The following is a 25,871-nucleotide window of genomic DNA, read 5'->3' as shown; positions in this document are numbered from 1 at the left end:
CCCTCAATGAGTAATAGATGCATTCAGAAGTGCACAATCAATATCAATATTAAGATGTGCCTTATGTTGACTGCATTTAGTTCCTTGATATGTGTGGATTAGTGAGTGAATTCTGTGAAATGTTTCTCATAGTAATACACCTATAAATCTTATCCACTGCATGGTAACATGTTACTGATCACAAAGTCTGGGTTACTGATCAGAAGGTTAGGGTTCAAGCCTCAGCACTGCCAAGCTGCTACTGTTGGACCATGAGCAAGGCCTTTACTCGTCCTTTCTCCACGGTTGGTGCATTATGTCTGAATCTGTGCTCTGACCTCTGCTTTCTAACAATCAGGGATATGCAAAGAAACAAACATCACTGTGTTTTACTGTATATGTGATAAATAAAGGCTGCTTCTTCTTTATTAACAGACTTGCAGCTAATCCACAGTGAGTGTAAAACAATGAGTAATCACTTAGACACTGCTTTCCCACAACCATGCAGCTCTTGATTACTTTAAAAAAATAATCATCTAAATTAATGTTTCAGTTTTTAAGATTTATTTGACTTTAAAATCTGGACTTATCGCTACAATTTTATTCCATTTTCTGGAACAGCAATAATTAGTCAGGTTTGTCCAATTCACTTATAAATGCCGGTTTCAGTTGATGACATTTAAAAAAAAAAATTATTATCAGAATGTCATTTCTTCAGGGTTTTTGTTGTAATTATTTTTGCTTTCATTGCTGATGAATTTATTCAAAAACCAGAAAACAAATAAGGAACATTTTTATTTAAGACAGGTCCCTATTAGGAAAACTTTATTATTATTATTATTATTATTATTATTATTATTATTATTATTATTATTATTATTATTATTAGTTAAAGTATTGTTTAAATTATTATTATTATTTAAATTATTATTATTATTATTATTATTATTATTATTATTATTATTAGTATTTATTTGTTTGGTTTTTATTTATTTATTATTTATTTATTTGTTTGTTTATTTACTTAAACAAGCCAAGTGATTTCCATCTGTTTTCTGAAAATTAAGGTTAAAGTGAAAGATTTCAGTGCCATTAATTAGTGAGACAAGCTTGTTAATTTTTAATATGTTGCGAAAGCCTTATTACAGAGAGTAAAACGTTGCTGCATTTGTTTCCAGGGACTACCATTCCTCAGCTGCTGAACAGCACTTCCAACAACCTTTACCTGAACTTTGTATCTGACATCAGTGTTTCAGCAGCAGGCTTCCATCTGGAATACACAGGTACAACCAGAGGGCAGCTTCATACCCACCACTGAGATCCATCTACTCATCTCTTATTAAAAATCAACACTGCAGTGCAGGCTAGACTGCAGTTCAACACCTGTGGCATGCAGGGGAAAAATTTACTCTCTCCTTTCACCATAAATTAGCCATGATGCATTAGTGGGTAAGGTGTTTAATACCAAAGTACTACTGAGGGAATTAACCATGCAAACTTTTTTTAGTCCTTCCCTCCCTTTTGTCAAAACCTTGCAATCTTCTTTCTTCTTGCAGTGATTTATGTGGAATGACACAGGCATCTGTTCTCTGGGGGATTTTTATTAGTAGAGCGTTTAAGATGCGTTTATGGTAAAAATAACAACTAGTGACAAGGCTTAGACCCGGTAGGATTGTTTGGCATGAAATAAAATGTATGGAAATAGGACATTGAAAGCCAAGTCACTTACAATTTACTCTGGAAATAGCCACATAATCTGTGTGTGAGTCCTGGGAGAACTGCACCTGCTCTACACAACCTGACTACTGTTTCATCCATGAAATTAAGCAGCAGCATTTATTCAGTTCAACTCAAAAAGTATTTTACTCTAGAATTTAAAACCTAATTCCTACGTTTTCTCTAACTACAGCATAGTAATGTAACATTCTGGTTTTGTTGCCATAAACCGAAAAATAAGAAATGTGCATTTCTCCGATTAAGTCATGATGCTAAAAATTATTCTATGAAGTTTATATTAAAAAAATTCTTAACAAAAAAGTGATTTCACTGGGCTGTAGTGGCTCAACTGTTGCTGTTCAAGGTTATAGATCAGAAGGTTGCGCTTCAAGCCTCAGCACTGCCAAGCTGCTACTGTTGGGCTCTTAAGCAAGGCCTTTAATCCTCACTGCTCCAGGCTTTTTGTATTATGTCTGCTTCCTTACAATCAGGGATATGCAAAGAAACAAACTTCACTGTGTTATATACGGTACATGTGATAAATAAAGGATGCTTCTTCTTCATTAGCAGACTTACAGCTAATCCACAGTGAGTGTAAAACCATGAGGAATCACTGTTATTGATTACTATAAAAAAAAAAAGGTCAGATACATTTAAATTAATGTTTCAGTTTGTAGGTTTAATATTTACCCTTGTTCAAAATTTAGACTTGTCTCTACGATTTTTTTTCCATTTGCAAATATTACGTTTTTAAACAAAACATGATTTCATTGCTTATACTAAAAATGAATTTCATGTTTCTAATACTTATATTGAATGATGTAGGAGTATTGTGTGTACATTGTGTGGTCTCAAGAGGAGGTTAACACTGATGGGAACTACACTATAACTACAGGAATAAATTTAGGCACTTTAAACATGCATTGTAGAATAGCACAGAGATTTGGATTTGTCTGTTGCAATACATCAGCGTCATATGTTTAATTCACATTCAGGTCCTTGAAAATGTGATCTCAAGTCATGTTGGATGCACAAATCCAAATGTGTTTATATTACTCAATTCAGTCACTCGGACCTGCTGTACACATTGAAATTATGTTGTTGTTGTTGTTTTGTGCAGCAATTTCTATTATTCCATTGCGAATTTAACTTCAGCTTTGGTGTCCGTAGCAATTGGTCTAGATTCCTGTCCCGAGCCTCAGACTCCTACCTACGGCATCAAAGTGGGAGATCGCTACATGGTGGGAGATGTAGTAATGTTTCAATGTGAACAGGGATATTCTTTACAGGTGGGAAAACACCTTTTTCTAAACCTACTGTCATAATTCCAACTTGTACAATATATTCATTAGGATATATATATGTACAAAGATGTACACAGTTGAATTTATAGTATCTTCTGCCTTTTTTTTTATTCAGGGTAATGCTCACATCACATGTATGCCAGGACCGGTGAGGAGATGGAATTATCCTGTGCCTCTCTGCCTTGGTAGGAAAATACAGTATATTGAATACAGTATACATTTGGGTCCAAAATTTTTGGTTTGTTTATCAGGGTATTTTATTTACAACTGGAAAAAGGTAATGTGAAAACATAGAGGAAACATGACATATTTTCAATGTTCAAGATCCTATACTATTTTTACTTTACTATTAGTGATAATGACCATGTTAACTCATTTGTTCCAAAAGTCAGTCTTGTGCCTTTTATCGAGGCACACGTTCAGGCGATACGCCATCGGATTTAGCACGGATCGTCAGGTTACACAAAATTCAGGAGTGCACGTTAAAATTAAGCCAAAGCACATACTAACAAAAAAAAAACTTCATGGAAATCATTATTAGGAAATATTGTGCTATTCACTTAATTAAATTCGAAAAAAATTACAATAAAAAAGCTTTTTCACTACTGGCAAGGACACATCTCAGAAATCCACCCTACTGAATTCTTAAGTAAACAAAGAACTACAGTACTACAGGAAACAAGCTGTGACCAAAAGAGTTGACTGGAACCGTTACCTTTTATTCCCTCAGTTATTTCTGAAATCTTATTTTAAATTGCTCAACAAACTGCATCCCAAATATATTGGTTATTTCTGTAAATTTCTCAAACCCTCCTAAAAGAATCTAAAGCTGAAAGCGTTCCTGCTTCCTTCTGTTTTTTACCCCTAGCCAAGCCCGAAAATCATGAAACGGAAGGTTGAATAATTAACCGTCCAGCTGCTTACACACATCTCAAATGAAAGCGCACCCAAAACCCACAATATGACTTTTTTAACACTAATTTCCAAGTGCTTTCTGTTCAGCTCAGATAAGGCACAACACATCCCTGAGCTCAAGTGAATATGAATAAACGTAATAACACAAAATAAAACACATTTATTTTTAAACGGCGGGCTGGGTTATAGAGAATGCGTTTCGTTGATATAAATAATGAAGTTAATATTACACACGGATGTGTTAAATTGCCCGAGAGTTCCATGTGAGAGGTTATCCTCTCATCATCTTCTCTCAGTGCAGGGTTTTAAATTCACGTTGAGAGAATTTAAAGAAGAAGAGAAGCTAAATCTCAAAAACAATGAATAGCATTCAGATTAATTATCACGTACTTTGGGGCGTTAACAAGTTTTCAGGAAAAACGGGGGAAACCGTTTTTCAAGACCAGAAGCTCATAAAATGGTGGTGATTTTCAGCAGACAATCTCATCTGTTAGTGGAACGTATAGTCCAATCTTGGTTTTCCAGGCAATAAAATTAGACATATCAAAATTAATTAGAACAAATACAAATGGAAATGGCCGTTTGATAAGCAGATGGTGAGCGAAAAAGAGTTTATTTTTTGTTTTTAGAGAGATTAGAGTAAACATTTATGAAGTGAGAACCAAGGCTGAATAAATGATCAGTGACAGCTGCAGCAGTTTCAATGTGCAGGGGAGCTGCGCTGGTGTCGTGAGAGCTTTACTCACTGATTCGCAATGTGATAGACCGGCGCATTAATCCAAAGAGCTAAATAAAAATAATTAGATAGATCTCATTCCCTTTATTGGATTTGTGCGGTATACGGGTCCCAGAACAAACACATAAAATCAAGACACACGAGCATAGACAGCGTTATGTGTTCTGTCTGCTTCTCAGCAAGACACCAAAATGGAGGATCTTTTTCATCGTTAATTTAAAATGCACAAAGCAGACAGTCAACTATGCATACCAGGGACTTTTTCCCCCTTGTGTCAATCTGTGAAGATCCCCACAAAGCTTGATGGTCACACTATAAGCTTTAGTGAGATCAGGGGCTACCTTACAAGCCAGACGTCTAGAATTTGCTCGAAGGAACCACATACAGTACTTCTAAAGAATTCAGTTCATTTCGACTGACACATGACTAGCCATAAATCTGTTCCCATAGCTCATAGCTAAGCCAAACTTGTTCGTCCACTGATAACCGCTTCAAACAAAATGCTTTAATTACTTAGAGAGAAGATTCTGTCACTGTTGAGCAAAATTCAGCTAAATCACATGGTGTTGCAGTGTTCAAAAGCTCAGAAACGTGCAAATACACAGAAGTGTGAAGATTCTAAAGCTTGTAGCCAGAAAAGGGTACAGAGGAGATAAGACACACAGTGCCCAGTGAGTCCTGAAACATTTTTCTCCACAAATCCAACAAAATCCAGTTTGTACCCGTGTTCGCTATCAGACCACTTCCTCATTAAACCGTCCTTAGTTTCTAGACCTTTCCACCTGGACATCATGAGATCCACAGCAGTTCATGCTCTGCTCAATGTCAAGTTTATGTCTCGGAAAGCTTCGTCACTGAACGAGCTAGACTTTGTTTATCTTTTCTGTTTTGCAGTAACAGGTTTCGATGTGCTTTGGTTTGTTCCTGATCAAAGAAATCTTTTCTTTTTCTCAGTAATGTTTCAGTGCGCTTTGTCCTTTATCCTCCCTAATTCTCTGTTGCTTCTCCTCCTTTGAAGGCATTCTTTCATTACTGAGATCTACACACACTTTCCACTAACTCATGTTTTGCCACAGTTAGCCTTATCAGCTGGAACTTTTAAGCTCTACTGCACCCTTTCTTTCAGTCGGAAATGCCATTTAATCATTCTTTAAACATTTCACTGCTTTCCTATTGGATAAATCCTTCACTGTCACAAACCAGACCAAGCCGATAGTCGGTTCTCTCAGGTGCATTTTTTATTTATTTTTTTTTAAAGGAAAGAAAGTAAGTAATTGGGATCACAATTCAATCGGGTTGTGCTTTTCCTTACTCTGTGCAACCAATTGTGCTGCAGGTTTTCTCCTGTTTAACATTAGGAATAAGAAAGGTGTGACGAAAAGGAGGGTTTTGTCAAAACAACAGGCAACTGATATATCACTGTGATAAATGTGTTGTTCTCTTTGAGGATCAGCAGGCCTCTCTGAAGTGCTGTTAGCTAATGATACAGAAGTATTTGTCCTGTTCTTTGTGAATCAGCAACAATTAGGCATCAGTCTTATTATTTTCCACCGGTCAGTGCACAACAATTCTGTTCTGGAAATGAACCTCCATTGTCCTGCGTTTCTGTTTATTTCCATCATTAAGTATATCATACTGTTTATATGGAAGTCATGCTGAATTTGGATGTCCTCCTTGCCCAGTAGCCACATCTGGCAAATAAAGTTATTCTTTTTTGTACAATTGAAAAGGCAGCCGTACAATACTAATATACTTCTGAGCTTTTATACAATCTGCTGTCATTAGCAAAAGTCTTCCCTACCTAGCGTTCAGTAATATACACTTTACCTAGTGCACTCCATACACAGTAGAACACTGTTTGACATTCAGCCAGATAATTTTTTTTTATTTCACACTTAAACCTTTTTCACCAAACATATTGTCACACTTGTCTGGTATCTGTATGTGATGGGAAACGGTATGCACTGTGCCAGGATACAAAATAATACGGAATAAACTTTAGAACGGGTTGCTCAGGCTCCAGAATTAAATAAAGCACGGATCCAACAGTGAGAAAAGCAGAATTATTTCCTGATTGAAATGAGCAAGAACTTTTCCTTAATGAGTCCTATTGGATATAAAAGCTGCTTTTATGACTAGCAAGAGTGAGACAACTATTAAACAAGACATGGGCACTAGAAATTAAAAATTAACCACTGCCATTACAACCCAGCGTGGTATTGATGAGTTGTGTTGGTAAAATGAGTCTGTAATGGCTTCTTCACAGCTCAGTGTGGAGGATCCCTGACTGAAATGAGCGGTGTGCTCCTCAGCCCTGGTTACCCTGGAAATTACCCCAGTGGCCTTGACTGCACCTGGACCGTCACCTTACCCATTGGCTTTGGTAAGGCACCATGACCTTTACAAAAATGAATACAGAACTGGCTACACACACACTATTTTTTCCACCTAAAGCTAGAAGTCTGCATTCTTAGGAGAATCTCTTGCAGGTGTAATTACACTAATGTTTCTAGTCAAATACTTAGCTAAGAAAATGTTCTGTATCCAAAATTCTATATGAGCTCTTTAACATATTGCTGTAGCAAATTAGCATATGAGATTCAGTGCATATTAATCAGTGGATATTAAACAAATACATGTGTTATGTATAGCAAGTATATACTGTGTAGCAAGTATTTTGTGCTAACCTGTAGCTAACATTTCAACAAGCTAGCAAACATAAGCTTAACTGTTATATTAGATAAACCACTATCTGAGTTAGCCCTTAAACTACAGCAGAGGAAGGTTGAACTATAGAAGAGGAATTAATTATATGGGCGGCATGATGGTGCAGCTGAATACTTATACTGAATACTGAATGCTTATACCTCCAGTTAGACCCTGAGCTTAGGTTATTCAAGAGGATGGGTTCAAGATCCATCATAGCACTGACCTGGATAATGAAGATAAACGACAAACCAATCGAATGGTGGAAATACGGATTTTATGCAACTTGAAGTTCTTGTTTAACTAACATTCATTGGGAGAAAATCAACACTAAACGTTAAACAGAGTATACTGTATAACAGACTGTGGTAGAGTTTTTGTTCAGGATTTGGCGTGTTATTACTGAGCAGCTTGTAATTAAAAATGTATTCCATTAGGAATCCATTTGCAGTTTCTTAACTTCTCCACCGAGGCCATCCATGACTATCTGGAGATCCGGAGCGGGTCAGCAGATGCCAGTTCTGTGATTGACAGGTTCAGTGGACCTCAGGTGCCGGAGTCTCTGTTTAGTACCACGCATGAGACGAGTTTCTTCTTCCATAGCGATTATTCCCAGAACAAGCCTGGATTTCACATCACTTACCAGGGTGAGCTCACCTTTACTCCCAAAACATGACTCTTAGGCATTACATGAAATCTTTACATAAAAAACATTACCGAACCTTTAATGATGTTAGTTAATCTTGTGTCATTTGTCCAATCAATTACACTAACATAATGAAAGCGATTAAATCAACAAGTGAAATTACCTCAATGAAAGCACCTCTGATAATAATGCTGACCTTTTCCACAGCATGCTCTTTGTACGTGTGGAGTTTTCTAATCATTCAATATAATATAATCACTAGGATCAACAAAACATTATGCCTCGTTCATTTAAATCTTTACACTAGATATTTACACCTTAACTATGAACAAGTATATTCAGATCAATCTGTATTTAGACCGGTTACTTATTTGCTTCACTTTTGATTTCAAGATATGGATTTCAAGATATTGAAATTGTCTTTGTGTAGGTGTGCGTTTTTGAGCTCGCCTGTTTTTTTTCTTGTGTCAACATGTACTTTTTTCTTGAGTCACAGTATAAAGAGCAGAAAATTAAATCCGTTTATGCTAATACAGAGTATAGAAATGAGAAGCAGAAGATATAAAATAGTAACAGAAAAGCATTTAATAATAGGATAATATATAGAAATGATCCTTATTGATACAATATTGAGGTAGTCATCAAAGTCTGCATAACTAATTGTTCATACATGCAACATATCCATAGAAAAGTCTTCGTGCTCCGCAAATACAGCTCTCGTGAGCTAGGACACTACATGGGATAGGAGCCTGCAAATGAAGGATTTAGATATCGGAAACTCATTATTAATGTTGTTTTATGACTGGCTTACACTGGTTGCAATTTCTTCAGTTTTATCTGCCAGCTCTCACAAAGGATTTTGAAATTATTATTATTATTATTATTATTATTATTATTATTATTATTATTATTATTATTATTATTATTATTATTATTATTATTTTCTCTATAAAAGTCACTTTTGTGTCTAACACTGTCTTTTCGTTTTGTTTTTCTGTTTGTTTTTAATTAAAATAGTATTTATTTAATTATTTATTATTTATTGAATTTAAATCATGCTGTTCTTACTTTTGTACTGTACATTGCCTGCTATGTGAAGTCAGATATACTTTACACTAATGTCTGCATTGAGTACCTTGTAGACTCATTATGTTGTTTTCTGGTCCTCAGCTTACCAGCTTCAGAGCTGTCCTGACCCACATCCCTTCAGGAATGGCATTGTGATTGGCAGTGACTTTAGCGTTGGTATGACAGTGTCGTTCGAGTGCCTGCCAGGTTATTCCCTAATTGGAGAGACCTCGCTCACCTGCCTTCATGGCACAAGTCGCAACTGGAACTTTCCTTTGCCACGCTGTGAAGGTGACCAGTTTATACTGACACTTCATATCTTAATTCTGTGTGTAAATCTCTAAAAGTTCTGCATTATTCACTACTTTCAAGATTATTCAATGTAACCGTTTTAATTGCAAGTGTTAAATACACAACGGCTCAGATGAAAAAGCTTTTCACTTGAGTAGACGCACTCACAGTTTAAGTTAGCATTATCACTCTGTAGTTATTAGCCTACACTTTTTATCTCCTCACACTTTGCAGCCAGAGTCTTCTGTCACTGTGTAATAAACCCCACACAAGCCCTCAGTACAATCGTCAATTATGAATCTAACTATTTAAAGCTCAGGCTCGTTATTTATATTTCTACAGTAGTATTCTTATTTATTGGAGAAACAACTTCTTTTTTATTCCTGAACATTTCTATTGACAGAATCAGTCCAAGTTAACATTGTGGACTAAAAGTTTTGCCTCTGCTAACTCTCTCTCTCTCTCTCTCTCTCTCTCTCTCTCTCTCTCTCTCTCTCTCTCTCTCTCTCTCTCTCTCTTTTTCATGTGCTCTCTTTTTTATTATGCTTGTTAGACTGCTTGTTTTGACTTATTTATGGCAGGCTACCCAACATGCACTTAGTTTGTGATTGTGTTGTTGTTGCTCTAAGGTTTAGTGACATTAGTGCCTATTGAATTTTTTGGATAAAAATTGTATCTCTATTTGGTATTGATCTGCGTTAATGATTGCTGTATCAGGTGCATTATTAATATCACCCACTGAGTACATTTTTGATAGACTGTACACTTATACTACAAAGTGCACACACATACACACGCACACACACACACACAATACAGCACACAATACACTCCAGAGCAAGGTTAAATGTATAAAAAGATTCCATGCCAAGGCATTTAGTATGACATCATTGTATATATTATGTGTAAAAATGCTTAAAACACTATTCTGCATCCCTGTGGCCCTCTTTTCTCTTTATCTCTGTCAGATAAGGTCCAGTTCTGTTACGAAACGTGTTTCTAAAAAGGAATGTCCTCAGTTGTGTGCAATATTTTTTACTCAACTAATGTGATTTGTGTATTTCGCTGCCTTTTTGTTAAAGGCAATAGGCTGGGGTAATGAGAGATAGGCTTAAAGCGTATATTCTTATCATTACCTCAATGATATTTCTTAATGGGTCATAGATGCTTATGGGAAAAGCAATTTTCCTCTGGCTTGTGATAAAGAATATTTTGATTTATCTGAAATAAAATATTGAAAACCCTCTCATGTGTTAGACTGGGGGGTAGTTAGTTTAAATGTTAATCAATGTACTAAATGTTATTTTTACTCTCATAAAGCACTGTGTGGAGGAAACATTACTTCTATGAACGGCACCATCTTCTCTCCCGGCCACCCGGCCGAGTACCCGAACTTCCAGGACTGCATGTGGAGCGTGAGGGTTCCTCCTGGTAATGGCATCTACATCAACTTCACAGTCCTCAGCACGGAGCCCATCTACGACTACATCACTGTGTGGTAAAGAGCTCATACACATCTCATGAATATGTAATGAGGAACTTATTACCAAATCACTTAATATCTCTTCGCCTGTGATCAGAAGCATGAGCATGGTCTTGTCAGATAGTAACGCTAGGGGAAGTAGGACAGCTCTGCTGAGAGATTTAACTGATTACATGCTTAAAAGAGTTAATCGAGTTCCAGGTTGAAGGAGCCACCGATTTCTCCTCAGCTGGAAAAAGTGCAAACGCTGGGGGAAGCTCATCCAGCATTGCTTGTTAAAAGCCCCTAAGTAACACTCCTACGTGTTTTTGCATTTTTAAAGCTAAAGTCTACAAGTCAGAATGGTGACTTTTTTTTTCACCTGAACATTATTAGTGACTTCATCACGCATGGGTTTAATGCACAAGTTCATTCATATTTAAAAAAAAAAAAAAAAACCCTGCTCTGCTCAAAAATGTTCTTCTCACTAAATTGCACAACTTATGCATAATTTCTTTCCTGTATTCACTTTATAGTCAGATATCGAAGCATAAAACTTGAGAACTGCTGTCCTCCATTTCGTTTTGCATTTAAATGCATGGATGCATAATTAAACAAGGTTAAAAATCTTTGCATTGCCTATCTCATTTACATTTCCTGTGAGCTTTGTCTCTCCTCTTACCCTTTAGGAAGAGAAGCTTGGCCAATTACATTTTCTTCTGAGTTATTGCCATAGCTACCATTTTGTCTGTCTGTGGTTTAAAAAAAAAAAAAAACTAATTTGGTGTGCTGCTTTAGTCATGCAGAAAAGAGGACTAGATTCGGAAAAATAAAGTCTAAGGGTTTTAGCGCCTGTGCTATCAAACGGCAATGAGTAAAGCAAAAAAAAATAATAATCAAATTCAAAAGACAACTCAACTCTACTTGAAAGCAGAAGAACTGTGAAAAAGTTTTGTAGAAAGTATTGTAGCTTGGCATGCAGAGGGTTATTATTTCTTCCTGTCGATTATGGAAAATGATGTCTCTGTTAGGAAATGAAAAAACAGTGCAATAAGAATCAGGTTTTACTTACACACTCAGAGGCAGCCTGCGGTAATAAGAATTCACAGGACTTCCACAATGCCGTATCATTGTATTAATTAAAACACAGCATGATACTCAGGAATTAATGCCCAATTAAAAGTGTAGTATTACAGTATTGCACATTTTCGGAGGAATACTGAAGACTACTTTTATTTATTAATGATGTCAGCGCTGCACTTCACTGCTCTCTATGACCAACCGCTTTAAATAATGCACCTACAACTGAGGTAGAGACTACAGTGCTTTTTTTGTTGTTTTGTTTTGTTGTTTTCTTTTAAATCCCATGCTGGGTTGTGTATTTGTTGTTTGTGTCAGCCTTTGATAAAAAAAATAAAAAAAAAGAACCGAAGAACTCTGTACACAACCTGAAATATACACAACTGATATTTCAGGTCTCACACTATGACAAGAGCTCCAACTGTACTGTAAGTCGTATAAAGGTGATTCAGATAAAAACAAGCTTGTAAGCTGATTATTACAAGGTTATACAATGTGGACAAAATGTTGTTTCTTCTTTCTTGCATGTGGAGTATGGACCCCTATCCCCCCTTGAGCATGATCATGATCTACCATGAGCCAGTCTAATTTTCCCACTTATCACAGAGGATCTAAACAATGCTTATATGTTATCCCTGCATCAAGAATTAATTAAAACACTAAATCATCGACTCTATCAAAACCTCTAATTAAGGCAGTGTTCGTACTCTGCTTTTTCATCATGTAAAATATCAGTGAATGTTTTCCTGAGGTCCTGTGGAAAGTGGTAACATGGTTATGAAAATGAGGCTGGTTTTAAAAATTGCTTGCAAAGGCTAAAAAAGGTTTTATCACCGAGATAACACAACTTAAAATGCCATAAGGTTGTAATCATGTATATGTGTACCTTTACGCCTGAGCAGTCTTCATCCAGAGTATCAGTTGGCGTCCTACAGTATATTTAACGACTTCCTTGGTTAGCCAATTCATTTCCTGGGTAACCAACATACACCGCTTAGCAGCCATCAGCCATAGCATTAAAACCACAGACAGGTAAAGTGAATAACATTGATTATCTCTTCACAATGATGTGTATCACGGAGTGGGATGTATACAAAATGTATTTTGTAGTGAGGGAACAGTCAGGTCATGATGGTGATGTGTTGGAAGCAGGACAAATACGCAAGCATAAGTATCTAAGTGACTTTGACAAGTGCCTAATTGTAATGTTGTGGGCATTCATTCAGTTCAATTCAATGCAAGTTTATTTCTATAGCGCTTTTTACATTTGTCATTGTCTCAAAGCAGCTTTACAAAACAAAAACATAGAACAAAAGGTTATTATAAAGAATAATATAAAGATTAATATAATACAAAATTCATGATTAATATTAGATATATTTAAATGTGTATGTATTTATCCTCAATGAGCAACTCGGGCAGCAGTGGCAAGGAAAAACTCTTTTAGATGGTAAAGGAAGAAACCTTGAGAGGAACCAGACTCAAAGGGGAACCTCATCCTCATACAGTATGGGTGTGATTATAAATATACAGTCTGACAAATGTTGTAATGATGCAAAAGACCACATGGAGTTGGCATCTCCTCTTTAGTATTGCAGAGTCTAACTGAAGCTGGTAAATCTCTAGATGCCTCAGGATTCTCACAGAGTTGGCCTTATCTCAGTGGAGGTCCAAAATCTTCATCGCATGGAAGACAATCGGAGCTGATACATGTGGATGTTATTTTAACTTATAGCACCTACCTAAACATTGTTGTAAACCATGTAAAACCCTTCATGGAAATATATTCCATAGTGGCAGTGGCTTCTTTCAGCAGGAAAAAGCCCCCAACAATGACAAAAAGGTTAAGGTGTTATCTTGGCCTTCAAGTTCCCCAGATCTCAGTCCAATCAAGAGTCTGTGAAGCATTAGACAAACAAGTCTCTAATCAAGACAAAAGAGGTCCCAGCTCACAAATTACAGGACAAGAATCTGCTGCTAACGTGTTGGTGTCAGATACCACAGCACACCTTTAGAGGTCTTAAAGGGTTAAAGCTGTTTTGGCAGCACCATAGAGACCTACAGTAGCTACCGGTAGTTTTAATGTTATGGCTGAGGGATGTTTTTGAACAATGATCTTATATAGGACTGTGTTTTACCCTCTGATCCCAGTGCGCTGATTTTGATCTCTGGATCAGTTTTTTTTTATGATTATTTTTGGCATCAATTCGAATTGTCTTTAAAATGTCATCTCTAAGCCACTTGTTACACGTGTTTATTATATAAATATAATAAGCTCACCAGCCACTTTACTAAGACAAATAAAGGTAGGGACAGATGAAAATCACATAATCCTGTTTGTTCAAAGTAGTTGGCCATTCTCCACTGACCTCTGTCACCATCTTTTTGGCTTTTGCACTATTCTTTTGCATAAAAATGTAACTTCTCTGAATAGTCAGAAGTTACTTTTTAATGCTTAACCACTTATTATACGTTCATACCTATAAATAAGACTTAATTAGTCTAAAGTGGTTAGGTTTTGTTGATATTAATATCTGTTATTATAATGTTTCTAACTTAATATTTCTAGCCCTGCAGTTAGCTGCTTGTCCATAAGCTAAATACTTTATAATAATGATTAAATATGCTGCAACACAGCATCTGCTACAGAACCCAAGCTGGTTTTGAAAAACAGGAGTTAATGAACTCTAGTCAGTTTTTTTTTCCATGCATTGAATGGTTCTTTTTGTAGTCTATTACCCTAAAAAGCTATGCTGGGTTCACACCTGGAGCACCAATTGACAAAAACTGTCTTCTAATTCAGACAAACATATGCACCTGTGAATACAGGTCTTCCGTTCTGGAATATTACATTGCATGCTAAACTTGTTATACATCAGGTCTGTTTGATACCATTCCCTAATGACTTGGTTTTATGCAACATCATTTATTTCAATTTATTTAGATTGTTTTTGTTTTGTTTTGCTTTTGTGACTGTGACAGGGATGGACCAGACCAAAGCTCACCACAGATTGGCCAGTTCAGTGGGAACACAGCTCTGGAGTCAGTATACAGCACTTCAAACCAGATCCTCATCAAGTTCCACAGCGACTTCAGCGGCAGCGGCTTCTTCGTCCTGAGTTACCATGGTGAGAGTTTCAAAGACGAACATCCACAGACTTTCCCTTATAATCCTCTCTATTTTCCCTAATGGCTAATATGCATGTCCAGTTTGATCTATGTACTGCGGTTCATAGACTTATGTTATTACCACCAAAATATGTGTATAAGTATATTTGTATAACAACTGGCTCCACACTGGCCACAAGGTTGCTCCTACACTTATTAAATTGGCATAGAGGCATTAGGAATCTAAGCAGATATTGGACTGAATGTTGTCTGCTTGTGTTTATGACTTGCAACATGCTTCCATATCGATCCTCTGCCTGTGGCAAGCATCTCCTCTAACTAACAAGTGCAATAGAGAGAAAGAGAATTGTTTTGGGGATTTATTTTGCTTAAATGGCAGTCTGATCATTTAAGCAAGCCGCTATGCCCTTCAGCCATATTGTACACGTTTGCATTTTTTTTTTGCAGCCAGTGGCATTAGTAAATGTCATATATTTTGAACATTTTAGCAACGTAAAGGAGCTTAGTGCACCAAACCGTGTTATCACTATAGAGAGCACTGTAATTTATTCTCAGTGCAACCACTTCTGAAGTAACATATCCTGTAGCCTCTGCTATACATTTCTAACAAGGAGAATACTGTGTTTGTGATTACAGCACATCAATATGTGACCTGGAATTTGTTGTTTAGACATAATCCATTTTGGGGGTTTTTTAACTTAGTGACTTCATAGTCAAATGAGGCATCAAACCTGTTTGTTCAGAATTCAGCACGTTCATGTCTGGTGCATAACATTACCATCTCTGTTTGTACTGAAGGTAATCAAAAGTGATCTGCTTAGAAATATGATTAAGATATAGAGAAACACAACGGTGTCCGAAACCTATCCAACTGTCAGCGATGCGAGGATAAAAACAGACCCAAATGCAGGATAGATAAAATAAACTTGTTTATTAAATAAAAGAAACAAAACAGCAACACGAACCAGACAACAGACGTGACACCAAGATGAGGATTCCACGCCACAGAACGGTTAAATTCACAAGACAATCAACACATAAGGAACAGGTGTGCAGAGAAGGGGAGGAGTAAACAAGGGCGGGGCAGACACATGACTCAACAAGCAAACAAACAAACAAACAAATGCACATGACCAAAAGTCCGGGATGGGTCCTGACAGTATCTACCCCCAAATGCGAACCTATGTCACCCAAAAAAAAAAAAAAAAGGACAAAAGTCCAGGGAAAAACAGGGCAGGAAGGACAGTCCATAAAAAAATACTCCCACAATAAGCCGGTCAAGGCTGATGCTATCATGCTGATAAAAACAGGCCCAATGCAGGATAGCTAAAATAAACTGGATTTATTAACTTAAAAAACACAAAACAGGAACAAAGACACGACACAAGACGCAACAAGGGATGAGACCAAGGACGACAACAAGGATTACGTGGTCAACTAAATACTAATATCAATTAACCACATAAGGAACAGGTGTGCAGAGGGGGGAGGAAGAGACCAGGGCGAGGCAGACATGTGAACACAGAACATAAACAAAGCATGTGCCCAAAGCTGGATCCTGATACCAACAGTCTGCTTAAAGACACTATAGCGATGTGCTCAATAGCAAGTAACATCTCGACCAAGTTTCCTTTTGCTTTTTCAGCTCCAGAGCATTCGGTCAATTATTATAGACTGAAATAGAGATGCTCTCACGGGGCTGTGGAGTGCAGTTAAGCATGCACAGGGAGAATTTAATACTGGAATTGTGCACATAGGCACTGAAAGTCCAGATGTAACTACTGTACAGGCTTAAGTGCTGTTCCAAAGTGAGGTGGGATTTGTGTGAAATAGAGGTGTGTTTCACATGTGCCATTCTCAACTTGGAATTTTTCCTGCTCTGTATCAACATGAATGAGAAGTTCAGTGCCACTTTCTGACAGTTTGACATTTCATCTTTTATATTTAGTATCTCATTGCTTCATTACGTGCATAAATGTAGCTGTCAGATATGAAAGAAATAAAATGCTAAATAATAGGATGTGCTGGATCAAGAACTATTTATAAGCTGCAGATTAATGCGGCTTAAAAAAAATCACATTTCCAGTGATTAATGTTATAATTACAATCGTTCATGCAGCTATGTATTTATAAATTGTTATACTAGACTCCTGTTAGATGTTTGTTTATATGTTTGGAATTTTCTCATTTGTATATTATATTTTTTAATGTCTCTTGCTTTTATGTTCATACTTAATAGCAAAGAAAAAAAATTTTTTTTTAGTCTACATTTTCTATCCATGTTTTTTTGTTTGTTTGTTTGTTTGTGTGTTTGTTTTTGATTAGATCCCTGACAATTGGCATAAGCAGCTGCATAACTCTCAATACAAGCATCTTTTCCTGCATAATACTGATGTAACTTTTGGGTTTAAATGTCTGTCTCTGAATGCAGCCCATGGAGACTAATGAAGAATGTCACTGCTGTGGCTGCCAATTAGAGCCAGACAGATATTGAACATAGTGATAGGACCAGACCTTTATATGCAGGTTTATTGGGAAGAAGGAATCCAGAAGCCCAGTGGACTTTCAGTATGTAAAGTCGTGCATATCTAAACTTGGCTTTCCATTAGACAAGGTGACACAAGCAGTGTCCTCCAGCTTCTATCCTTAGCTACTCATGTCCTCAGCAGCTCATACGTATAGATCTCCATCTTAATCAGCTTGCTGTTCCCACAGTTACAGCTTCAGAACCTCAAACAGACTCGCCAGCGTCGAGATCCTGATCAAGCTTTATTAACACCAGAATGATTAACACAGAAAATTATGTGATGCTACTTGAAGTAATTAACAGACGCTGTTATCTATATAAGCAAAGAAAAACTGTGATGTAATAATAATGATGTAAAAGTACCAGCTACGAAACCTTAGGAGACTAATTAATCCTGTTTCCTCTTAAGTGGTTTATCCATTAAGTGTCCAGAGACTTGTGCTTTGCTTTTAACTGTTGTAATAACACATGCTACATCTCCTGACTTGCTAATTCATGGCTTGGCATGGCTTTAGGTTTTGGTGATGTTAACCAAATCAGTGCGTCATAGATGTGCGAGGAGCATTCCTCCTGTGTGACTGTGATGCAGAGCACTAGCGCTGTGATAGTCATCCTTCTACACATTGCAGTGTCACCATATTTAATCACATCATTAGCTGCCTCTGCAGGTGCCCCTGTCATTAGCTGTGCCTCAATGCCAGCTCAGCGTGGCCTCCACTTCACTTTGCAAAACACTCTCATGTAAATGACCAGCTTAGGAAACAGCAGCGACACTGGTGCAAGTTGATTAGATTTCCACATGATTGTTTAGTCTTCCAGAATTGTAACTCCTACTGTTTATCAGGTCTTCATTCTTTCTCTGTTCTCATTCTTTCTCTCTGTTTTTAAAACCCAAAATATTTGAGTAGTCACTTTAAGGTTAAGCAATTAGGGCTTTTTGATTGTATTCTTTCTGATTGTATTGGCTCTGTTTTAAAATGTGTGTTATTGGCTTCTCTTTGGCTACAGCTTATCAGTTACGAGTGTGCCAGCCTCCTCCAGAAGTGCCCAATGCAGACGCTCTAATGGAAGACACAGAGTTCGAGATCGGTAGGATGTTTTTTCCTTCTTTTGCATAACAGATCTTAATAATCCTCAAGTAAAGAAGTATAATGTTTAACTTTTATTAAGTATGTTGGTTAGCCAGTCTTTCACTGCCACAGGCTGGGTTTGATCTCAGTGGAGCCACTGAGGGGATAACTCTCAGTGCCAGTCATAAGCCTGGGATAAATGGGAGGGTTGTGTCTGGAATGGCATCTGGCAAAAACAAACCTGTGCCAAAAATCTAAATATACGGATCGGATGATCCACTGTAGCGACTGTAGCGAAGAAAAACAATGGCATATAAGCTTTAATAATAATAGTGAACTTTATAATAATTGGTAAATTCTAACGTTTATAACATAAAGAAAATACAAGGGATGAAATCTACCCAGACAAACTGAGTGCAAATTGTTTCATCACTTTTATTCTATAAGTGTGTTATTAGACATATATTACACATAATGTTGCTATAAGAATTGCACATAACACATGGAAAAGCTTGTAACGTAATCATCGTGAGTGCCATGTCAGTATATTTTTATGCAGAAGTGTATTTAAGCTCTTTAAGTATTTAAGATTTTTTGAATTATTTGCTGCTGTAGGCTTTCTATTATAGAAAGGTTATGAAGCTACAACTTTATTGTTCACATCATCACAACCGGGGTAGCAGAACTAAGCTCTAAGCCTTGTCTTATAAATGGAAAAAAAAAAAAAAGACATCGGGTAGCAGATTTTATATTTGGGATTCATATCATATGGCTGGTAATAAGTGTCTGTTTTGGAATTTTTGTGGATTCAGGCATTACACTATCAGAAATATGCATAGAACAGGATGTAGAAGTGGGGCTAAGTTCTTTCTACCCCAGGCTATCGAATCATACAGTCTATCAGTGACAGTCCTGTCAGGCAATTATACAGATCTAATTTACATTCAGGCTGAATGATATTTTGTCAGCTTTCTTCGCTGACACATTTTTAGAACATCAGCAGTGACGGAGGTGACGTGTGAAAGACAGACTACTCCATCCACCCGTTATTTCTTTTAATGAAAAGTTAACTGCACTCTCATTGTCTGATTGAAAGTACAAATTAAACAAAAGGGCAGACAACAGAGCAGAGTGTAATGTTTTTTCAGAGTGTAAAGCTTAAAACACTTTAAAAAATAAATGACACATTCAGCTTTTAAGCATTAATACAGTGTGTGTGTGTGTGTGTGTGTGTGTGTGTGTGTGTGTGTGTGTGTGTAATATTGATGAGAACTTTAATGCATTGCTCAGCTCTAATATATCCATCAAGCTATCGATAGATATTAGATTAGTCTGAGAATGCACTAGTTTGCAGCCTGTGATCAAACAGAGAGTGTGAGAAAGGACCAACATGGAGCTGCATTCTGTCCTCATTATTGTTTTTAAAGCTAAAAAAAAACACAGCCATCAACCTTAGGCATATAAGAATGTTATGTATCAAATATGAAGCATACTGCAAACTGTCCTCCATTGTTATGGTCTGTTTTGTATTCAGGGCTGAACAGGAAAGGCAGTTTATAGTGTAATAGGCTAATAGCATGTATGTGCTGTATTTGTTTGTATCTTGTTTCTTCAAGCTTGGCTGGCTAGTCTGCTACTGTCGACTCTGGGTGCGGTGTTGTGGAGCCAAGCACATTTACACCGTGGCCGCTCTCATGTCTGAAACAGAGTGCTGAGTGGAACACAGCCAATCCTCTCACCTTCCCAAATTGGCTAATGTGCATGCACAGTTGGTCTGTGGTGTACAGTCTCTTGTTGAAGGCAAATTGATGGAAGTGAACTAGCCAGCTAATGTTAGCTAGCTATCCAAAATTACAGAGCAGATACAACAAACACACACAGAGAGAGAGAGAGAGAGAGAGAGAGAGAGAGAGAGAGAGAGAGAGAGAGAGAGAGAGTTAGCTCTCTCAGCAGGCACTTTAATCAGTTCGTGCTCTGGCAGACACCAGCAAGCACGCCAAGCCCTAGCTTTCTAACATTAAATATATAACATTATGTAAAGGTACTGGCATCCTTTCCAGTGTGTATTCCAGCCTAACATCCTGAGTTTTCCTGGAGATTGGCTCCGGTTTCTGTATAAACCTGACCAAGATAAAGCAGTTACCAGAAGATGAATTAATGTAGAATGAACTTCACAACTGGGAAACTCATGTTCATTTCACAACATATGATCGTCTAATTACAGATAATTAAAGAACAAATAAAATGTCTTCTTGAGTTAGAATGAAGTTTTATTTCTCCACTGATCATGCCATTTATGGGTTTTTAGGTACAGCTTTAAAACATAAAACACTGATCAATATTTAAAACATTCTGTCAAGGAGCATTCGACATATTCAGAGAGCGTTTAATAGATAATAGAGCCAAACCAAATGCCATGCTTTTAGCTAGATCTGGTTATTCCACAGCGTTGTGCAATTCTCTGTTTAATCTGAAGGTGGGGATTAATTTTCTGCAACAGCACAGCTCTGACAGTAGTTCCAGCTGTATCTTAAATGCTAAATTTATATTAATGTGTTCATTCTAATACATTTCTTATTACTACAGTAACAGCTCCTTCACAAGGCACTTGAACGAGGCTCCACATAATCTATTATATCTGTTGTTCAGAGCACTGACTTTGATGACATTTAATATTTAACATTTATACAATGATTCTCAGATGTCAGAACATCGTAAAGTCCATAAGAATTCCAGCTTGGGAAATGTGTTCCGGTTTCTCAGTAACAAAACACGCTGCTTATTTTTGTCTCCTCCATGAAAGAGGTAAAGTAGAGAGACTGGTGTAAATGTAACTATAAACAGTTTGATGGGTTGTTTATTATTAAATTATAAATTGTACTAGTTGGAACATTTCTGTGGTATATAAGAGGTAGAAGGCAACACGTTGGGAGGTGCTGTTAAATGAATATAATCCACTGCGGGGTTGTAACCTGAATTTGAAATAAATATTTTATACCCAGATTTCTGTTAAGCTGCTTTGTGGAAAAGTCCACTGTTAAAAGTGCAATACAGATACAACTGAATTGAAGTGAATATCTATATCTCACCATCTTTCTCTAAGCACACTCTGTTGTGTTTTACTTCACCCAAATGCAGATCTACAGTTCCACACTCGGAACGTTGCGTAGAAGTAGTGAAATAATGCAGAGACAGGCCTCTGATAAACAGGCCACTGTTTTCTGACAGTGGTAAATAATATGAGCATTTAATACAGCAGATGGACTCACCTTGCCATGCATACTCTCCCACACACATACACCCACATGCTGTATGCTCTTCAGCTGCTGATATACAGGGCTGGGGTTTTTTTTTTACATAAGAAAATGACAATAAAGTAGTGTCAAGTCAATAAAGAAGATCCATGATCTTCATTTTGGAACTTTTTTCCAGCAAATTAGAGAGCAGCAAAATTCCAGGTTTACAGCTCAATTAAGAGTTTTTCAACACCTTAAATGAATAAATATTCCTCACCTTTATATCGATGGCATCTATCTCCATTAGGGCTGTGGAGGTTAGCTGTCCCTCTTAATTAAACAGTAGCTTAATCATTGTATGCACTCTCTCTCCTCCATTTACTCCTTCCCTTTCCCTCTTAGGTGATATTATCCGTTATCGCTGTCACCCCGGCTTCACCCTGGTGGGGAGTGAGATTCTTACGTGTCGGCTGGGCGAGAGGCTGCAGATGGATGGTCCCCCTCCCACCTGCCAGGGTGAGTTGTTCAAGTGTCTTTTTACAATCACAAATAAACCCTTTATTTTATTGTATCTCATGTACAGTGATTTAAAAGATCTGCATGTTGATGTAATCTACTTGATGGCAAGCTCCAGCTCCAGCAAGTGTAATGGCAAGCTCCAGAACATAGGAAGATGTTATGTTATAATAGATGCTACAAATAGTGATATATTAGTTATTATAACATCACATCTAAACCATTGCTGCTTTTATTTTTGTTGTATCAGTGCAATGTCCAGCTCAGGATGTTCATTTTGATTCGACCGGAGTGATACTGAGCCCGGGCTATCCAGACAGCTACCCCAACCTGCAGATGTGCTCATGGAGTATCAACGTGGAGAAAGGCTACAACATTACTCTACACTTCGAGTTTTTTCAGACCGAGAAGGAATACGACGTTCTCGAAGTTTTTGATGGTACACAGTTAACACCTTTTTTTGTATTTTGGTTTCATTAATATTTTATTAATGCTCAGGTCTATGGTACAGTACTACATGTTCAATACAAAAAAAAGGAATAATGATTAAAAACAATTATGTAAAATAATTATAATAATATTTTTAACATCCACAAAATTTTTGGGATCCTACAGTAAAATAGATTTTGTTAAGTGAAAATGAAGACACTTACCAGGCTGAAATAACACCTTCATGTGCGATGAGAGAACAACATTTCTCATAGCCAAATGTAGGCTTGGACCTGCTGCCTGTTTGTTGAAGGTGCAAACATAATGTTTCATCACCAGAGATATTATTATTATTTCCCGAAATTATAAGAAAACATAGTTATTCCAAGGTGAATTCAGTGAAATTTCTGGATGGGGGGTATGGGAAGATAATGGGATGCACAGGAGAGACAATCTCAGTCTTGACTCAGTCTACATGGAGATGGAGAGCATGACTCTTTATATGTAAGGTCAGCACTAGGAAGACAGGTGGCTTGTGAACACTGGAACACTAATGGGTTGCGGTGACATGAAAGTGCCGCAAATAAATACAAATTTATAATCTCAGATTGTTAGTGCTGGGATTTGACCTCATAACCTGCAGTGGTAGTTCAGTGGATAGATGTTGATCAGAAGGTCATGAGGATTTTAACCCTCACTTGCTCAGTTACGTGGCTCTGGATAAGGGCGTCTGCCAGATACAGTGAATGTAATGTAATGCATGACACCTATGTCATGACCAGGATATGTGGTGGCTAGATAATTGGTGCTGGCACAATCCACTCTGGAAGAAAACGTGTCCAAGCAGCCTGCTCTTGTTCATGTGGTGGAAGCTCAGTGGTTAAGACTCTGGGCTTCTGCACATTGCACATGTTGGGCAGATTAGATTTTGTTAACATCACTTGAAACGTGAAACATAAACCAGGTTGGTTGAAAGCCTCAACGTATCCTGGTGTACGTATCCTGCTCAACTTCTGCCTTTTGTGTGTCTTTTGTCAGTTCACATGGAATGTAACTCAGATCATTGTCATGGTTTATCTTTTTCTTGAACAGTAGCTCTGACAGTCGTGCTGGCTGTTATTCAAACCACAATGCTCTGTTTCTAGTATATTATTGTTTCTATGGTAACTGTTCACTCACAGAGACTTATATATATGACACACCACACAATCTAAGCTTAAGTAATAGAAAACAAAGTATGTTGTTATTTAATAACCATCAACGTGGTTAAGCTTTCCATAAGGAGACATTTATGGAAGGAGTCTCCAGTGTCAGCATTTCAGTATGTTTTTCTTTAAAGTTTCAAGATTTACTGTAACTCGACAAGCCGTTTTGTTTTTTTTTCTGGCTTATTAACTTCAAAAGAGAGATCCTACTGTATAGTGACATGACAGCTATTTATTGCTAAAGGTCAGTGATAATTGGAAAGTTGCAGCAAGAACCCGAGCTAGAAACAATATAGATATGTTTTTTTGTTTTTTTTTAATAAGTCAGAAATTGCAAGCATGGGTCAATTGTTATGATATAAACCCTTCAAGGTTGTGTCAGGTTATGTAACACCAACAAATCATTGATTATTTTTCTATTACCAGGTAATGTCGGAAAAGTGCCAGGTATGTGACTACAGAGAGGTGTTTGGTTTCCACAGGATTCAGGCACAGCAAGTGCAAGTCTTGCAGCATGGCTCTTTAAGCTCACCTCTCTGTATGTAGTGAAACCAAGTAAATAATAAAAATCTGACCAAAGAGATTTTGCAATTCACCTACACCTGCTGATACATAATTTTAGAAATAATATGGCAGATGTGGCAGTCATCTAGCCAGGGTATATATTTACTGCACTCTCCAATATCTCCAACGTCTCCTAGAGTGCAAAATTAGACCTTATCCTCCAGTGCAACCAGAATCATCACGTGTGTATAATTCAGAGCATAGGAAGTTCAGTTTTTATGGCATGACTGAACTTTTAGTCTGAAAATTTCATACACAATGCTACAAAAAAATTACATCAGTTCTCACACTGCTGTTTTGCACTTTTATTACTATCTTCCAATCAACTTTAAGACTTTGCCACAGTTCTTCTGCAGGCTCTGGCTCTTACTTGCTTCTAAACTTTTTTTCTTAACTGGCAGATTACTGCAGAAATTTTACAGCACATAAGATTTTTGAACAGTATTGTACTTTATATTTTATGATCGTATTCATAGTATTTTATTTGTTTAAATACACTAGTTATTACAATGAATCTTTGGTTGGTTGCTGGTATTTTCTTGTACTGTAACTTTATTTGTATTAATTCAAATAATTCTTTATGTAATTAAATGTATGTAAATGTGTATGCTTAATGATAATGTGTATGTGTATATGTGTGTCTTAAGGTCCTACAATCCACGGTCAGACCCTGGCCACTCTGAGTGGTGACATTGCGACTCCTTTCAACATCACTAGCACCGGCCATCAGCTCCTGCTACGCTGGGCAGCTGACCACGGCACCAATAAGAAAGGCTTCCGAATCCGCTATGTCGGTGAGTATCAAAGTATGTATCCACTTCAATCACTTTCTCACTTGCATGCTTTTTACTGCTCTTTAATCTGAGCAAGCATGTGGATTGATGCATGGTGTGTGAGTGGGCTTGGTTTTAGATCCTGGTGGGACAAAATGAATAGGATTAGCTGAGAGTATTGATTTTGTGGGGACCTTTTTTTTTTTTTGCGGTTGAAAAATCCTGCAGTTTTCGCTTAAACAAATATAAGAGTCAAAAGGTTTCTTTTTGGTTACTGAGGTTAAGGTTAGTGTTAGATTTAGGTTATGTAGGTTAATATGAATTAGGTGCTTTAATATTTATGGCAGTGGAAGGTTCTCACAAGGATGGTAAGACCAAAGTGTCGGTGTGTGGGTGTGTGTGTGTGTGTAAATAAGTCAAAGACAGATGCTACATACTTTGTGACACATTGCAGTACATTATACAACCCAACAGCCCAGCAGTACACACTATTAATGTTACTACAAACGCCCCTTGAGA

At 37.2% G+C, this 25,871-nt stretch overlaps 1 protein-coding gene across 4 annotated transcripts in view; it reads left to right on the top strand.

The window, feature by feature from the left end:
- Window positions 1-25,871, top strand: part of csmd3b (CUB and Sushi multiple domains 3b) — a 403,012-nt gene that overhangs the window by 323,684 nt on the left and 53,457 nt on the right. For 2 of the 4 annotated variants that reach the window (XM_047808110.1, XM_047808109.1), the window contains 12 exons: window positions 1,158-1,262; window positions 2,866-2,984; window positions 3,115-3,184; window positions 6,917-7,033; window positions 7,794-8,003; window positions 9,173-9,361; window positions 10,682-10,859; window positions 14,886-15,031; window positions 18,568-18,648; window positions 22,268-22,381; window positions 22,632-22,820; window positions 25,227-25,385. In XM_047808110.1, the coding sequence (XP_047664066.1) occupies window positions 1,158-1,262; window positions 2,866-2,984; window positions 3,115-3,184; window positions 6,917-7,033; window positions 7,794-8,003; window positions 9,173-9,361; window positions 10,682-10,859; window positions 14,886-15,031; window positions 18,568-18,648; window positions 22,268-22,381; window positions 22,632-22,820; window positions 25,227-25,385 (1,677 nt within the window). The remainder of the gene's footprint in view (window positions 1-1,157; window positions 1,263-2,865; window positions 2,985-3,114; window positions 3,185-6,916; window positions 7,034-7,793; window positions 8,004-9,172; window positions 9,362-10,681; window positions 10,860-14,885; window positions 15,032-18,567; window positions 18,649-22,267; window positions 22,382-22,631; window positions 22,821-25,226; window positions 25,386-25,871) is intronic. The other 2 variants (XM_027175911.2, XM_047808108.1) reach the window with 1 other exon arrangement.

This window comes from Tachysurus fulvidraco, chromosome 24 (assembly GCF_022655615.1).
Source record: "Tachysurus fulvidraco isolate hzauxx_2018 chromosome 24, HZAU_PFXX_2.0, whole genome shotgun sequence".
In the NCBI taxonomy this organism is placed as follows: domain Eukaryota; kingdom Metazoa; phylum Chordata; class Actinopteri; order Siluriformes; family Bagridae; genus Tachysurus; species Tachysurus fulvidraco.
This window is presented reverse-complemented; position numbering and strand designations above follow the sequence as displayed.